The sequence below is a fragment of the Centrocercus urophasianus genome, unplaced genomic scaffold (genome assembly GCF_019232065.1).
Source record: "Centrocercus urophasianus isolate 14NV4802_14NV808 unplaced genomic scaffold, USGS_Curo_1.0 seq_17, whole genome shotgun sequence".
NCBI classification, from domain to species: Eukaryota; Metazoa; Chordata; class Aves; order Galliformes; family Phasianidae; genus Centrocercus; species Centrocercus urophasianus.
Window position 1 is genome coordinate 13,101,197 of NW_024884722.1, and position 17,148 is coordinate 13,118,344.

The following is a 17,148-nucleotide window of genomic DNA, read 5'->3' on the forward strand; positions in this document are numbered from 1 at the left end:
AGGTATCGAGTAGCGACTTTTGAGCTGCACTGTGCCCTCCTTCCATGTGTCCCCCAGGATGCCCCAAGGTTTTGGAGCCCAAGAACCACAGAGAGCTGGATGCAGGCTTATCTCAGACAAAATAATTTACTCTAGTAGGGTTAGGCCAGGGTGCAGGGTGCTGGAGAGCTGGGGCCATGCAGCTCGGGACTTTTGGGAGCTGAGGAGGGCAGTCTGTGGGCACAGAGGGCAGGAGTATGGGAGCTGGGCGGAGGCACGGGGTTGGGGCCTGGGGTGCAGCTGAGGTCAAGCAGGGGTCTTACGTGCAGGTAGGGGGCTCAGCGAGCTGCAGGGGTCCTGGGTGCAGATCAGGGCTTCCTTGAACGTAGCCTGAGTGCAGAACTGGGGATGCAGAGCAGGGCGAGCGCAGGAGTCCTGGGACAGAGCTCTAGTGCTGCCCGGCCCCGTAGAGCAGGGGATGGTATAGGGGACAAGGGTAGGAAAACATGAACTTGACAGCAAACTTCATCTCCTTGTTGTGCTTCTGCCAGGGGTAGATGGCAAGGAGCAGCAGGCGGCTGCCCACCTTGCGTCCCAGCACCAGGAAGCTGCCGCTTAGGTTGTCGAGCTGGGGACAGGGGCAGGAGCCCGTGTTCCTCATGTGCAGCACCATCTTCTTGGTGTCCTTGCGCTTGAGGGGACCCAGCTTCAGCACCTTCTTCTTCTGGGCAGCCAGCAGGCGCCTCTCTCCATTCTCCTCTATCACCTCCTTGATGCGCATCTTCACCACTGTGAAGTTAGTACGGACCCAGTGACCCCCCCCACATGTTCTGCCTGTCCCCCCAAGATGTCTTCTCTCATGGTGCACCCCATCCCCTGTGCGTAGGATCCAAGGGGGCTTGTCCTACGGGATGTCCCTGCATAGGAAAGCCCTTTATCCAACCTCCCTGGTCTGGTCTGGGGGCAGCTGGGACTGTTAGGAGGCTAGGGGATTAGGGGAGCACTCACCGAAATCACTGGAGCACATCTGCTGCATCATGCCATCCGCCTTGTGCTCCATCTCGCACTGGGTGCAGATCTTAGGCACTGCAGGGCAAGAGCAGTCACTGTTACCAGACACTGATGGCTGTCACCTGCGTCACCTCGGTAGGGACACAGCAGGGGAGCAGCCCCTCGGTCCCTGGGAAGCTGTGCCAGGTGTTGCAGGGACATTGAGCACCACATGTTTAGGTGTTCCAGCACCCACTTCCCAAGAGGAATAGGAAATTGGGACCCTGCCTGACTGCTGATGCTTTGGGGTGAGGGTGGCAGCAGGGTGAAAGGTGATACAACCTGGTCCTGACCCAAGGCTGCCTTCAGATGACATCCCTTTCCCAGCCCGAGGGGACCTGCAGGGATGTGGGAAAGGCACAGGTGCAGCGCTCAGGGCTGGATGCTCTTGGCTGTGATGGCACGTAGTGAGAGGAAGGGGACAGCCCTGTGACAATCCCGCAGTCCCGCATTCACCCCCAGCACCCCACTGCCGACCCACTCACCTTGCCCTTGGGCAGCTCTGTGCATGCAGCTGGGTGCCTAGGGCTGGAGGAGCAGGGATGGGGGCTCCTACACTTTCCCCAGGCTGCACAGGGATGTGTGCATGACCCCAACCCATCGCAGTGCTCGTACCACTTACCTGGTGGAGGGGTGGCCTGGTTGTTCCCAAACTGCACGGTGATGCAGAGGTCGTGGTCAGAAGGAAACTTGCCGCAGTGCAGCATCTCGGGCCAGGGGAAGCCGTAGGACTCCATGACGGGCGCACAGGCATCACGCACCACCTCACAGAGCGAGCGGCATGGGTAGATGGGGCGGTCGAGACAGACAGGGGCAAAAAGAGAGCAGAGGAAGAGCTGCGTGTCGGCGTGGCACTGCTTGGCGAGCAGCGGCACCCAGCTGCTGGCCTGCTGCTTGGCCTCAGCCATGGACTCGTGCTCCAGCAGGTTGGGCAGCCGCATGCGCTTGTAGCCCACATCGTGGCACAGCTGCATGTCTGCCGGGATGTCGACACACTGCGGCTCCCGCCCGTAGAAGCGCCCGCGGGGCACGTTCTCCGGCTGCCAGCCATAGTAGTCGTAGTGCTGCCCTTTGCCTGGTGCCAGTGCCAGTGCCAGCAGTGCCAGTGTCACCGTGCCCGCGGGGCTGCTCACCCGCAGCATCGCCGTGCCTGCCGAGTGGGACGCACGGCCGCTGCCTGCTCCTCCAGCACCTCCCACGCTGCCCTTTCAAAGGAGCCCGCAGGCATCACCGGCAGCCAATCTGCTCTGGCTGCTGGCCCCCCCGGCATGGCCCCCCGGCCCCACGCCAGGCCGCCCGCTGTGCTCCCGCCCTCCCTCCCTCCCTTGCACTGCAGGGTGGGTGCACAGTGATGCTCTGCATCCCTCTCATGTCATGCACTCGGGAAGGGACGGTGCACCTCACTGCTCACCAACACCCCATCCTGCCTGGGGGACAGGAGACACTGGTTCCTACCCCTGTGCCTCCCTTGGAGTAGGATTATGGGGATCACCCCAAGGCTACATGGTGCACTTGTGCCCAGTGCCACCTGCAGTCTCCACTCTGTCCTTTGCCTCAAAACTGGGTTTGTGTCACCCTGCTTCATCCTGGGGCACCCCAAATAGTTGCTCACCATTGAGATGGAATGAGGGAGCTGGGAGGGGACACTCAGGCCCTTTCTCTTGTGCCTGGGGCATGGGAAGAACCAGAGCCTTCTTGAGATCTGCCCAGTCCACATTCCCTCTTCTCCTTGGAGACAGGCCAGGGGTGCCAGGATGAGGACCCCATTAGAAACCCATTTGTCTGCAGGGGTTATCTGGAGCATCCCCTCCCATTGCAGCAATCAATGTCCCGACCTGGTCAGCATTTCCATGCTTTCCCCAGCTCCTGCTTGCTGGATAAGGTGACTCAGTTAATGGGCAATAGAGCAAACAGCCTGGTGTGGGCTGCGATAGCAGCTGCCCTTTGCCCCGGGCAGGGACCACCCCCCCAGACCCATCAGGAGCCGTCTGCCATGGGGCTGTACAAAAACCTCACACACCAAGCTCATGCCTGCAGCCTGTTTGTCCTGCCTGTGCCTTGGATTTGTTGTGCCTGTGGATGCACCGTGCCAAAGGATGCTCAGAGCTCAGGGATACTTGATGCCCAGGGATGCTCAGTGCTCAGGGATGCTCAGTGCCATCCTGGGATCTGATCTCACCTCCCCTGGGCCAAGACCCAGAGATGGCACTGCTAATGTATAACTGCCAGGGAGCACGATAAGATAGAGCCACCCGTTATCAGGACTGCCCGGTAGCAGGAGGGAGGCACTGTGCTGTCAGAGGAGCAGAGAGGTTGCCTGGAGAAAAATGCTGATAGAAAATAGCTAACCCATGATGGATGATCTAGGGGCAGGGTAGCTCAGCTAATTGCAATGGGCTTATGTTCGGAAGGCGCCAGGGAGTGGGAGCTCCAGGGGTGGGGGCTATGGGGCAGAGGGAGCCTGTGGGATACTCACAAGGTGCCTAGGTGTGATGCTGAGTATGCCTCACCATGAACCTTGGCGGGTATAGTCAGAGAGTGAGGGGCTCCCTGCCAGCTGCTGGGCCACTATCTGTCACGATATCTTCATTAGAGCCACTGAGCCACTTCCTGGAAGCAGGGCTGGGGGCAGCAGGACATGCATCCTTTTCCTGTCAGATGTCCTGGGACTGTGTCTCTGCCCCAGGGGTCCCTTCTGCACTCCTCTTGCACTTGTTCCCATGACCCATCCAGCGCCCATGCTGTGGGCTGGAGGACAAACACTTGTGCCTGTCACTCTGAGCAGACCAGCCACCAGCCCTGCCACCGCCTGTGTCACACTTCATGGCAGTGAGACCCTAACTGGACCATGGGGGCTGGTTCCTCTTCAGTGGAGACCTCGGAGATGGCCAGCCCTGGGGGCACGGTAAGGGGACATGCCCTGCTGGGGGCCGCTCTGCTTTCCCATAGAAGCGCTGGCAGGGGCTGTGCAAGGGGCTGCAAGGCACAAGGACTAACACTGGTGCAAGGCTCTGGCTCTGCTGCAGGAAGGGAAATCCGGCTGCTGTGGGAAGTGGAGCACAGGCACAATGCTGTGGTGTCCAGTCTCTCAGACCCTATCTTTGGCACTTCCAGAGGCAGTGCTGTATGTTCCTTGCACTCAGTTTGCCTCACAGTGAGGTGCAGGAAGAAGGAGAGGGCAGGAGGGGGGCACAGTGGGGCCAAGACACTGGGATTGCGGACTTCCAGGGCAGGCAGAGGCAGTGGTGACCACGCACTTGCCCTGCGCCCACACACACTCCCACTTGTCTCACAGCCCCAGGAATGCAGCTGGCAGTGCTCCGGGCACAGCTGTGGGGCCACAGCCACCCTGGCTTCCTCCCAGCCCTCGGCAGCTCTGCCCTGGCTCATAAATCCTGTGAGCACACAGAGCCACTGTGTGCTGTCCGCCTGCCCCCAGCCCCATGCAGTGCAGGGATGGGGCATGGCCCATACGGGGACTCCTTTGCATGAGGATGGCATCATGCATGGGGACATGGCGACCAATTGGCAGTGCTGCTCCCCACACTTCATTGAGCAGTTCTGTGAGGATGGCAGTGTGCTCACCTCAGGCTGTGGGCAATTTGGGGCAGTGTCCCACGGCCTGTGATGCCCACGGGGCAGAGGCAGTGCTGGGGTGCCTAGATTCAGTGTGGGAAACATCCTCCCAATGCTGACACATGCACACCTGCTGTCTCCCAGGAAAGGTTATCGGTGCTTCCCCACCATGTCCCAAATGTCACCATTGTCCTCAGTGGGGCAGTGAGCTCATTCTCCCCCCGCCATTAATTAAAGCTCCCCCAGCACTGTGAGAAGCAGCTGCCAAGGCTGGCACTGCCGTGCTCCCTTTGATGCAGAGCCACTGACAGTCCCTATGAGGAGGGGGCACAGGTCTCCTCCTGCTGTATGAGGGCTGGGCCCACTCTGGGGCAGGGTTGCTGAGGGGGTGACAAACGCGGGCTGTGTGGGGCTGACCCCAGGGCAAGGGTTTTTTGCTGCTATTGGAGCAAGAGCAGCATTAGGGTAGTGGAACTGGGGCATGATTGTGGGGCGACTCATCTAGGTGTAGGGAATAATAGGAATAAAAGCAGCTCCTGCCACAGCCATGTGAGCAGTGCCTCTGCTGCCAGGGAACCTAAAAATAGTCCCCCAGGCTCAGCAGATGGAGAAGGGGCCATCTGGTTACAGCTGAGAAGCCCACGATAGGGAGTCTGGCAGGGGATCTGGCAGGGCCTGGGGGTGCTGAGGGCAGAGCAGTGGGGCCAGGGGCTGTGTGGGGGTGGGAAGCCCACAAGAAAGGCCCAGCATGGAGCCCCAAGGGGACATCCAGTGTCACAGCTCCAGGGGACAGCCACCAACCATGGCCCTTTCCCACCCAACCCAGCTCCCACAGGGGGAACACAGGTGGGCACAGCCCAGGGGATGCACATGGGGGTGTGAGGGAGAGCTGTGCTTCCCCTGCCGCTCTCGGCCCCTCTCCACCACTTGGGAGAGTGAACCTCATCTCTCCACAGGCGAGACATTGCCATGGCAACTGGCACGGCCACTGCCAGGCAGGAGGTGAGTGGTGACGTGGTTTGACATTCAGTGTGAGAGAGGGACATGGGTGTGGGGGCATCTCGGGACGCACCTGGGTATGCATGTATGCCTGCAGAGATGCACATATCCCCAGGTGTGGATATCTGCAACCCCAGATGTAGATCTGTGCATCCCCAGACATGTGTGCACGGTGCTGAGGCTCTGCACCCACTGCTTGTTGCTTTTTTTGCCGATGTCCCTACAGGTGCAGAGGAAGGGCTCGCTGCCCTTCCACCCTGAATGGGCCCTGTGCCACCACACGTCAACCCCTCCCCTGCTGTGCCCTCCTCCTCTAGGGAGAACGTCTGTTTTCTCCCCGTTTGCCATTTCTCTGCCTCTAATTGAGCTGTCAATGGGCAGAGATTACAGAGAATCTGTTAGCGCTCCTCTCTGATGTCTGCCTGCGCTGTGCTCGCGGCGCCCGCTCTGCAGCTGCAAATTCTGCAAGAGCAGCACTGCCACGTACCCGGGCAGGGCGGGCTGCCAGCCCCACGACCAGCCCCAGCCAGTACCCCCGTGTCTTTCCCATGGGGCGCAGTCCCCCATCACCCCCGTGCCTTCCACGCCGCAGCACCCCCGGGCAGCCACTTCCCAGCCACCCCCACAGCCGCCCCCGATCAGACCGGCTCCCCCCGGGCTCGGTGCAGGCAGCAGCGGGCGCCCATCCCCGGGGCCGGGAGGCTGCGCACACGTTGCGGCCGGGCCCGCCTCCGCCTCCGCCGCGCGGCTCAGCAGCACCGCGGACAGCGCCGGTGCCGCCCGCTCGGTTCTGCCCGGCTCGGTTCGGCTCGGCCCGGCCCCGCCGCCGGCTCCGGTTGCCCCTCGCGGCCCGACCCAGCGCAGCACGGCCCGGCCCGGGGCGCACGGAGCGCCATGGCCACGGAGGTGGGTGCGCGGGTGCCCGGGGCTGTGCGGGGTGGGGCTGGAGCCTTGCGGGTTCCACACTCACAGAAGGGCCCTTCTGCATTCAAGGTGCCGGCGGTGGGGCTGGAGGGGCGTGGGGTTGGGGTTGGGGTGGGGCGTCCTTGATGGAGAGGTCCATGTGGGGCTGCAGTATGAGGGGTCTGACTCCCTCCCTTTGTCCCCTCCATCCTCCTCTCCATCCCAGCTCTGTTCCAACACCTGGAAGCTGGAGTGGGTCCTGGCGCCTTGTAGGGTGCCAGGGTTATGCCATCCCAGCCCTTCTAGCTGCACAGCTGCTGCGGCCCTACAGAAGCAGTCCCTTGTTCCCCTCCTCCTGACAGCATCCTGCTGAGGACTGAGGACCATCCCTGTGCCACCATTAGGCCTCGTCCCACCGTGGACACGAGGCCATGCCGGGGTCTGTGGGAATGACACCCACAGTGGGATGCATGGCGACCTTCCCACCCCACCCTCAGGCTGTATCCCCCCAGCTCACCCCACTGCAATCCCCCAGGTACACAGCCTGCAGGAGCTGCGGCGCAGCGCATCACTGGCCACCAAGGTCTTTGTGCAGCGGGACTACAGCGATGGGACCACGTGCCAGTTCCAGACTAAGTTCCCCCCAGAGCTGGAGAGCCGGGTAGGATGCCTGGCAGCGTGCGTGGGGGTGCCCTATATTCAGAGTCCTGTGGGGTTTGTCTAAACAAAAGGGAGAGGGTATGGGGGGCTGTGTGGCCCTGAGCCAGCTCTGGATTGCTGCCCTGGGCAGAGTATGTATCATCTCTCCTGGAGACTGGGGGATCTGATGGAGGCACAGAGCTCTTGGTGTAGATGGGCAATGGGCAGGGAGCAGCTGAGAAGGAAGGAGAGGATTAGGTGGTCCCCAGGGCATCCCAGGGATGGGGATAGCTGCTGGCCAAGCATCTCTTCATGGCAGCTTCTGCCCCAGATTGAGCGTCAGCTATTTGAAGAGACCGTGAAAACTCTCAATGGGTTCTATGCTGAAGCGGAGAAGATTGGGGGCAGCTCATACCTGGAGGGGTGCCTGGCCTGTGCCACTGCCTACTTCATCTTCCTCTGCATGGAGACACACTACGAGAAGGTGCTGATGCCCTGGGGAGGGCAAAGGAAGTGGGAGGGTTGGGGGGGGGGGGGGAACCAGGGCCGGAGGGTGCTCAGTGCCCCCCTTGCACTCACAGGTCCTGAAGAAGATCTCCAAGTATATCCAGGAGCAGAATGAGAAGGTCTACGCACCACGGGGGCTGCTGCTCACTGACCCCCTGGAGCGTGGCATGAGAGTTGTATCCTCTGGGGTAAGGGGGGATGAGTGTGAGGGGTGGGGGGACACCGGCAGCGAGGCTATGGCTGATGCATCCCACGGCTGCTCCTTAGCAGTGCTCAGATCGAGATCTCCATCTACGAGGACCGGTGCAGCAGTGGCAGCTCCAGCAGTGGCAGCTCCAGCAGCAGCAGCAGTGGTGGGGGGGGGGCGGTGACTGGCAGGGGGAGGTCCCTGCAGGGACGCGTACTGCCGGGACAGCCGCCTCTCTGAGATCCGCAGGCTGCACTACCAGAGCACCCGCTTCTGAGACCAGAGTGGGTGGGAGGGGGCATGGGGGCCAGGTGTCCTCTGTGCCATGTGCCCCCTGCGGTGGCTCTGCCCCTGCCCAGACCCACTGCAGGCAGGGGCCACTGCTGGGGTGTCCCAGGTGCTTCCCACAGAATCAAACCAGTGCCAAAGGGCTCCCGCAGCCTCCCATCACCTCCAGTGAAAGAGCTCGCCCTGCAGTGCTCCAGCAGAGCTGAAGCCAGGGGGACATGGCCTCGTGCCCCTGTGTTGCTTCATCTGCATGATGGTGCTGTGCGTTCACCCTGTGTGCTGCCCCAAAGGTTCTGGCTGCATCCTGCTCCCTGCCATCCCCAGCCAGCTCCCTGTGCCAGGGCAGGGGGCACAAATCCTTCTGCCCACACATCCCGCATGCATCCTCACCCTCCCTGCAGCATACAGTACCCCTGTGGTGCTGGGGGCCTGCAGGGGGTGTGTCTCCTGCTTGCATCCTGCCCATCACCCCAAAGGTGCCAGCCCATTGCTGCCCTGATGCAGCACCCCTGGCTGCAGCACCCACACTTGCAACCTGTGGTGGGGGACCCCCGAGGGGGAAAGAGACAAGAGGTGGGTCCCTGTAACATCCAGTACCTGGGAGGGAGCTCCAGGGCCATAGAGGGAGGAGGACCCGTCTCCACAGGAGGGTGGTGAGGCTCTGGTGCACCCTGTGGGGTACCCTGCATGGAAACTGATGGAGACCTTCAATAAACCTCATGCTTCGGCCCTGCTAGCTACCCTGCCTCCTCTTGCATCGGGGCTACATTGGGGCTGGGCACCCCAATGGTGCCATAGGACTGGCCCCATATGGAGATTGGGCGTGGGGCAAGAAGTGGGAGGCATCGTGCTGTACACGCCCTGTGGGACATGCAGAGAAAGCAGGACAGGGATTGGTTTACTCACATGGCACGGCTGGCACAGGGGCTGTACCTGGGGGGCCTGGCGCCCGGGGGGGGGGGGAGAAATCTAGGGCAAAATAGTGGCTCCCACCCTGCTGGAAGCCTGAGCTCAGCCCAGCCGGCAAATAGACAGTGTATAGTTTATTGGGAGGGTTCTCCAGGAGATGGGCTGGAAGACTGAGCAGGGTCCAACTCCAAACAGCAGGGTCAAGAAGTTAAAAAACAAACTGAGGGGACTTTCCCCTGCTGGGCTGGGGGGAGCCTCCTCTGCTGGGGTTGCCTCCCCCCGAGCAGAGGGGACTTGAAAAGCACACGTGGCTCAGGCCAAACCAGCAGGCACATGGCACGGGATCGAGGCGACAGAGCCAGCGATGCGGGGGGAGTGCTGGGGCTTCAGTCCTGGGCTGCAGTGTGGGGACGGTGCTGCGGTCCCTTGCCCATCCAGGGCAGTTCCACATGGGGAGAGAGAAAAAGAGACAGACAGAGGCTGGCTGCTCCTTCGCCAAGGCTGCTCGGGTGTTACAGGCAGGGTTAAAGTGCATAGAGGCAAAGGCAGAGTCCGAAGCCCAGAGAGAGGAGAATGCGTTGGGGGGCCCAGGGCCAGCTCCCGGTGGAGGGGTATCCCCCAAAAAAGGCCACCTGAGCTGCACGGAGAATGAGAAAAGGAGCAGGAAAGAAAGAGAGTTGGGTGATCAGCAGCAAGTGGGTGGCATGGGACCAGCAGACACGGAGGCACGTAGCTGTGGGGCTGGGGCATAGGCAACCACTGGAGGGTGCAGGGGTGGCTGTGCCTGGGTGGGTACGTCACCATCCCAAGGTGCTGCTCCAGTGTATCACCACCATCACTCACCCACACATGCTGTGCCATCCTCATTGGGCTCGAAGCCACGAGCGCAGCGCTTGTTGCTGCGGCAGCGGTACCCGCCATAGGTGTTGATGCAGATGGGTTTCTCCCGGGGGCAGACAAAGGGGAACTCAGCACACTCGTTGGTGTCTGTGGACAGAGGGGATAGGGGGTGATGTGGCCAGGCTGGGAACTGCCAGTGGTGTGCCCTGGCTCCCACTGTGCGTAAGCGTGGATGTGGCCATTCGCAAGCGGTGCGCTGCCACAGCTGAACACTACCATGTCCCCATTTCTGCTGCATCACTTGTATCAGCCATGCACCCCCTGCCCCCTCAGAGCCCATGCTCCCAGAGCACATGCCCAACAGCCATACTCTGGGTTTCAGCCATGCCTGTGTCTGCACTCACCTACGCAGCGTCCGTTCTCGTGCTGGGAGAATCCCTGCCCGCACTGCGTTTGGGGAGAAGCAGACACTGGGATGGGGCAGCCCCAAGGCAGCAGAGCTCAGCCCCGCATTCCTGTCCCTTAATCACTCCCCGTGGGTCCTCACCTCCAGCAGGGTGGGCATCGGTGGTTTCTCTGTGTCTCGTGGATAGGGGACCTCCAGGACAGAGTTGGTCTCACTGCTGGCCACCGCTCGCACCAGGACACGGCCGTCGGGCCACGTCACCTCCAGGCTGCTGGCTTCGTCACGTCCTGTGGGCAGGCAGCCTGTCACTGGGTGCAGGGGGGGGCTGGCAGCATCTTGCCCTCACCCCGGGCCTCACCCAGTCCAAAGTGTGCCACGGGCTCCATTTCACACAGGTACCCTGAGCCGCCATCGATGATGCGCAGGTGGGCACCGCTGCGTCGTGTGAACAGCACCACCTTGGCTCCTCGTGCAAAGGCCCCAAAGCGGGTGCGTGGCACAACCCGCAGCCAGTTGTTGCCAGCACCCTGCAGCAGAGGGGAGGAAGGCTGAGCTGGGGGGACACAGGGATGGAGACATCTAGAGGAGCCCTTTTGCTCACCTGGGTGCTCTTGAAGATGGAGAGTGGCTGTGCCATGGACTCGCCGTGGGATAGGATCAGATCCAGCATCCCATCGCCATCAAAGTCTGTCACCGCACCCCCTGTGCACAGAGCAACAGGTCATGGGTTTGGCTCTCATGGTGATGGAAGCACTCTGGCGGTGCTGTGTCACCCCCAGCCCTGCAGCACCCACCAGTGCCCCGTCCCTCGGGCTCCAGCGCATCCCCCGGGTTCAGCTCTTCTACAATGGGGTCTGAGTGCTCCCTGCGGATGAGCCTGTTGAGCACAGGCAGGGTGTTAGTGCCAGCCCTTGTGTCCCCATGACACCCAGCAGCTCTCCACCTTGGAGCAGCCTGGCAGAGAGATGACACCCAGAGAGTACAGGGCCGTGTGGGGTGCCTGGTGACTGGACATGCACATCTCATCCCTGCTTCATGGAGAAATGATAGAGATATCACAAGGGCATGGAGAGCAGCAGTGCCATCTCCAAACGCTGCTGCAACCCCTGGGGGCTCCCAGCTCCTCCCAAACTACCGCCTTCCACCTGCCTGCTGTGCCAACATGGCAAGGGGGTGCCGCAGAGCAGTGGTGAGGAATTGATCCCCACAATTAGCTGCAGCAGGGAACAAGCTTCCACACAGCTGTGATCAGCAGCATGGGGACCCCAGGGGCTGCTGCAGGCACAGCCGCAGGGCTGGTAATGACATAGGGAAGGGCTCAGGCATGGCTCCTTGATGAGCAGAGTCGGAGCTCTGGCCCCGCACGTGGCACCAACGGAGAAGAGGACGGTGAGGGCTGCTTGGCTCCCGCTGTGGGGCATGGCCCCCCAGCCCTACCGGAACAGGCGATTAGCGGAGGAGCCGCGGTAGGCAATGTTGTTGAAGAAGACCTCCAGCTCCTGATCATTGTCAAAGTCAGCAGCGATGACAGTGCGGACAGGGGATGGCATGGAGAACTTGGGAGTGGCAATGTCCTGCGTGAGAAATGGGTATGGGATGGTGATGTGAGGACACTGCTCCTCAGTTTCCATCCCCACTGGCAACCGGAGCTCAAAACCAAACTGGGACTCAGCACCAAAGCTGGTGGTTGGGGATGTTCCAGCCCCAGCCCTCACCCGAAATTTGATGCGCCCAGGGGCCCCTGCCTGGAGGTAGAGGCGGTGCGGCCCATTCCAGTTGCCATAGACAATGTCCACACGGCCATCACGGTTGAAGTCAGCCAGTGCCACACCACGTCCATGCTGGTAGGGGTCATCCAGCCCTGCAAGCAACAAGGGGACAGGGAGACCGGACACTCGATCGTGAGACAACTCCCCAGGACACGTCCTGGAACATGGCCCCTGGTCTCCATATGGGCCTCCCCATGTTGCATCTTTGCATCTCTGCTGCCCCTCTTGTGGTCGATGGGGCCCGTCAATCCCCACAGTCCCCCAGCACTGTGCTCAGCTCATTTGGTGTCATCTCCCCCTGCCCTCTACTCACCTACCACAGCTGCCACGTCCTGGTATGTCCCATCCCCACGGTTGTGGAACAGGAAGTTGGGGCTGTTCTCATTCCCACAGAAGATGTCAGAAGCACTGTCACTCAGGATGGGGCCTACAGCCACACCACGGCCCCCTGGGGACAGCAGCCAGTGGTAAGGTTGTCCCCTGCTTTGGGGGCTGCATGTCCCTGTATCTGTTCCAGTGTTCCCAAGACCCCCTCCTCTCCCTCCCTCCTCCTTCACTCCCTCTCATCAAGAGCTAATTGAGGCTGGCAGCCGCTTGTGTCACATCCAACCTAATCACTGCCATCGCCATGGTGACAACACTCCTAATTAGCAAGAATTTACCGCCACAGAGACGGGGCACGCGGCAGTCCCCCATGGTGGCTGGCATGCACCCTGCATCCCCAGGACCTAAGGACGCTGCCAGGGAACCAGCAGGTGACAGCGGGGTCCTTCTGGGTGGGTGCCACGCGCAGTGGGGTGGCCACTAGGTGGGGCAGTCAGGCAGGCAATGTGTGGCACATGTGGTGTGGGTCATGGCACAGGTCGCTGGTGCTCACGTCCTCTCCATACCTGTGTACTTGCTGACACCAGCCTGGGCGGCCACGTCCACCAGCACCACGATGCCACGGGCAGGGTCACTAGCAGCCACGTCCATCTCCAGCAGCGCATGTGGGCCCACTTTGCCACTGGCGTAGTTGGCGATGTAGATAGAGTACCTGCCCGACCCCTGCGGCCGGCAGCACCGCCTCAGCTCCCTGTCCCTCCACCTCAGCCCGTGGGGTTGGGTTTGGCCTCCATCCTCCCTGCTGTTGAGTTCCCTAACGCCCATAGTCAAGAGCACCCTGCACTGGGGATGGTTGTGCTTTCCCACTGGGATGTGCCCCATCACCTCCACCGTCTCCAAGCTCAGTCCTGGTGTTCAGCTCATGCCACACTCCCTGCTGTGACAGGTGCCCCCCCGTCCCCACCGCCCCCCTTGTCCCGTGCAGCAGCTGGGTCCTGATTTAGCGATAATCATTGGGAAACAAACTGCTGGGGGAGGAGGAAGAAGAAAGAGCAGGTGACAGGGACATAAATCACCTCGACAGGCGCGTTTATCAGCCAGCGGCAACCGTGTGGACGGATGCCCGGAGCCCTGATGGCCGGGGGGGCTGCGAGCCCTGACAGCCACCAAGCGGCTGCTGGGGGCACCCCCATCCCCAGTGGAGTGGGACGGGGCCTGGGTGAGGGGCTGCCCCACACTCTGCCTGCTCACCGTGCGGTCCACACAGGCGACAGAGCGCCCTGCGAAGCGGCTGGCCACGTCGCGGTTCACTTCGTCGCTCAGCAGGTCCTCCCAGCGCCCGTTGCGGAGTTTGAAGAGCTTATCCGTGTAGGTGGCCATGCCTACGGGATGTGATCAGGGGCTGCTGCAAACATCCTCCCCCTGAGCTTGCCCCAATGGGACATGACCCTTGCACTGTCCCTGTCCCCCCAGCTGTTGCCACCGGCAGAGTTCCCATAACCCGTAAGTGCCACTGGGAGACACATGGAAGAATCAACTCATTAAGTTAAAATGCGTCCCAATGGGGCACAGCCAGTGGAGGCAAAAATCAATGCAGTGCCAGGCACGGGCGGTGAGCCATGGTGCTGTGACAGTGCCAGTGGCATTGCCTGATTTAGGGATGGGCACGCAGACAGCCACTGCCAGTCCTGGTAACTGGAGAATGAAAACACATCCGCAGCAGTGGGACTGGGCAGAGCTGGGATGGAGCAGGGACACAGGGAGCTTTGGGGATCACTCGGGGCACAGGTGTCACCTCCCCAGGGCTGGCATGCCCAGGAGATGCGACAGCATCAGTAAGGCAGGATGAGACTCTGGCTTGGTGCAGAGGCACAGTTCTGCCACCATCACAGGGGTCAGCAAGTGGGGGTACACTCACATCCTGGTGGCATGGCAGTCCCAATGGTGATGGGACACTGCCATCCCCTCAGGGTGCCTTGGGGAGGGTGGCTGGTAGTGCTGACTCAGCATCAGGCTGGGCTCAGCGTCCCGCCCGCGCTGCCATCAATCAATGGAGCCACTCAACTGGGAAATTAACTCCAGCCCGCACACATCCCTCACGCGCCGAAGGTCATGGGCAGCTGTGCCGGCCCCCCCCCCCCTCTCCCAGTGCCTGGAGCTCACCAGAGAAGGCATTGTTGGTGTTGAGGAAGTAGATTTCCTCACGGCCATCCCCGTCGATGTCACACGCTGTCACACCGATAGCATTGCCTGGCCGGTCCCGCAGCGCATAGTAAGGGGAGCTGTACTCATCCTCTGCCACGTTGACCAGCCGGCCCCGTGCCTTGTCATACTTGAGCACCAGGTTGGGGCCATTGTATCTGTAGGCATGAACAGATGGATCCTGGAGTTGGGAATGGCATGACAGCCCCCGCCCCATTCCCTCGTGCAGCTGGCCATGCACTGTGCCAAGCAGGATCTGGGCACCAGCAGCTTGAGGGGCACAGCAGAGACATGCATGGTGTGTGGTGGCTAAGGATCTTCTGCCTCCCTCTTCCAGCTGTGGGGCTGGCTGCCATGGGGAGGGCTCAGCCTGGTGTCACACGTCACACGACCTGGGCGCCGTGGGTAGTCTCAGGGTAGGATGGGGCAGGTTCCCTTCTTGCAGCCTTTTCCCAGGGCAGGGAAGGCAGCATGCAAGGAAAATCTGCTCAGCACACTGTGCCCCACAGGCTCCCCGCCTGTTCCTGCCCCACGCACCGTAAACAAGTTACACAACGGGCAATGTGCTGCTTACAAAACCATCCCGGCTGCTTGGCTCAGCCCTGCTGAGCGTAGTGACCTGGGCCTTGCTGGGTATCCCTGGCTGCCCAGGCTTGCTGTACTGTTCGGCAGACACCCCATGTCCGTGCCCCATACGTCAAGCACAGTGCCAGTCCATGCTGGGCTCACAGGGTGAAATACTCCCTTCCAGGTGAGGACACATGTACAAGCCTCCCTCCTGGATGAGCATGCTATGCCACTGTCTCACAGCCATGCCAGGAGCCTGTGCCACTGTCTCCACTATCCCCAGCCAGGGCAGGACCTGCCAGCAGCAGCTGCTCTGTGTCCAGCCCTGCTCGGGTGCTGGGACAGCACAGCACACGGCTCCTGCATCACTGGCTCCTGCCAGCCCTTCCAAGCCATCACACCCATACAGGGCTATAAAAAACCTCCAGCCAATTAAATGAATCTCCGGAGAGCACTGAGTCCTGTCAGCGGAGCCGAGCTGGCTCGGGCTTGAGCTGCCTCTGTACTGAGGGGTGGGACCCAGCAGTTGGGCAGCTGCCATCATCCCACAGCAAGGGGACCCGACCCCGGAGCAGTGTCCCCATGCAGATGGCATGCTGGCAGTGCCACCGCACACCTCCTCCTAGATGGAGGGATAGGAATATTAGTGATGTGCCCCAGCAGAGCAGTGAGACCAACTGCCTGCAGCTGGGCGTTCAGCTGGGCACCACGTGTGCTTTTTGGAGAAAACAGTGAGTTTGGAAAGGCTGCCAGCCGTGGGACACATGGCTGCAAGGAGCTCCTGGCACTGCAGGGCCACCATGTCTTACTGCCTCCAAGACTGTCCCTACTCACCCAGCCACCACGATCTCAAAGCTGCCATCAGCATCCAGGTCAGTGACAGCCACGCCGTAGTTGAGCTGTGTGGGGTTGCTGTCGTAGTCAGGCGGGAGCAGTTGGTGGGTGACGGCGGTGAACATGGGCTCACTGCGCTGGGAGCCCTCACTGAGCCAGGCCAGGGACAGCAGGCACAGCGCCAGCATCCTAGGCACCTGAGACAGACCTGCAGCCACTCAGCTCTGCTGGTTGCACCACCAAGATCCCATTCCACGGAGCCCGAGCATCATCCCTGTACGAGTTATTCTTCCTCCACCACTCACCATCCACCCCACTCAGTAATGCACAACCCTTCAATTCTCCAGCCCTGAGACCTCAGGCATTTCTGTGCGGCTCCAACATGCCTTAGTTTCCCCATCCTGCCATCACTGTTTCTCTTGGGGACTGTGGGGGGGGTTGTCTGCACAGGGCTGCAGCTATGGAAAGGTGACAGGAGACTGGGAGGAGAGGCTCAATTAACCTGGACTGCGGAGGACTGTGGCTGCCAGCTCTGCTGGCAAGGCTGCGGAGCTTTGGAGCTGGCTCTGACCCGGCTTTAGACTGGGTGACAAGTGAGGTGGCACTCAGGACTGCTGCACTCACTGTGGGCTGGGCAGTCCCCTCCAGAAGAGAAAAGTCCAGCTGCATGGCACCAGCTGTGTCCATCAAGTCCAGCAAGGGGCACTACACCGTGTGGCCATGACAGAGCTGTTCCAAATTCTTTAGGAGCATTCCCCAAAAGACAAGCAGTGGGGGAAGGTGACCAGTCTCACTGTCAGCCTGTCCTCATGCCATTGGCCCTGTGTGGCCAGCTTGGAGAGGGGAAGATGCCCTATTCTTGGACCTTGGTAGATTGTCACCACCAGCCTGCTGCTGCCTCCCGGGGAAGGGAAAAGGCTCCAAGGATCTTACCCCAAGGTTTATCTGGGAAGCGTGGGGACAAGGCACAGAGCATCTGCCCATTCATAGGGACATGAGCATAGGGTTGTCCTCTGATTTCCCAACCTTCATCTCTGTCCCCAGCCAGCACGGTGCAGCATTCCCTTGCCTGGTGCCCCTCCAGGGAACTGTCCCCATGCCATCAATGGGGCTCTGTATCCCCTCCAGCTCCCGTTCCCTGCAGCTTGGCCCACTCCCCAGGCACACCC

The 17,148-nt window shown here is 61.2% G+C and overlaps 3 protein-coding genes across 3 annotated transcripts; 1 reads left to right on the top strand and 2 right to left on the bottom strand.

Moving 5' to 3' along the window:
* Positions 1 to 102: 102 nt before the first annotated feature.
* On the bottom strand, positions 103 to 2,171 carry SFRP5 (secreted frizzled related protein 5). The gene is made up of 3 exons (XM_042818514.1): positions 1,652 to 2,171; positions 988 to 1,065; positions 103 to 768 (listed from the first exon to the last, which is right to left on the bottom strand). Exons 1-3 carry the CDS (start codon positions 2,169 to 2,171, stop codon positions 428 to 430), a joined length of 939 nt encoding a protein of 312 aa, XP_042674448.1. The 3' UTR covers positions 103 to 427.
* A 1,706-nt stretch (positions 2,172 to 3,877) lies between these two features.
* GOLGA7B (golgin A7 family member B) lies at positions 3,878 to 8,080 on the top strand. The gene is made up of 5 exons (XM_042818208.1): positions 3,878 to 3,934; positions 7,043 to 7,168; positions 7,478 to 7,630; positions 7,728 to 7,829; positions 7,931 to 8,080. The coding sequence occupies exons 1-5, from the start codon at positions 3,878 to 3,880 to the stop codon at positions 8,078 to 8,080; spliced, it is 588 nt and encodes a 195-aa protein (XP_042674142.1).
* Positions 8,081 to 9,494: 1,414 nt separating this feature from the next.
* Positions 9,495 to 16,926, bottom strand: CRTAC1 (cartilage acidic protein 1). Its single transcript, XM_042818453.1, has 14 exons — positions 15,980 to 16,926; positions 14,540 to 14,736; positions 13,628 to 13,758; positions 12,943 to 13,099; positions 12,366 to 12,500; positions 11,999 to 12,144; positions 11,721 to 11,857; positions 11,078 to 11,160; positions 10,885 to 10,985; positions 10,642 to 10,810; positions 10,425 to 10,570; positions 10,282 to 10,324; positions 9,881 to 10,024; positions 9,495 to 9,674 (listed from the first exon to the last, which is right to left on the bottom strand). The coding sequence occupies exons 1-14, from the start codon at positions 16,165 to 16,167 to the stop codon at positions 9,562 to 9,564; spliced, it is 1,890 nt and encodes a 629-aa protein (XP_042674387.1). The 5' UTR covers positions 16,168 to 16,926; the 3' UTR covers positions 9,495 to 9,561.
* Between the last annotated feature and the right edge of the window lie 222 nt (positions 16,927 to 17,148).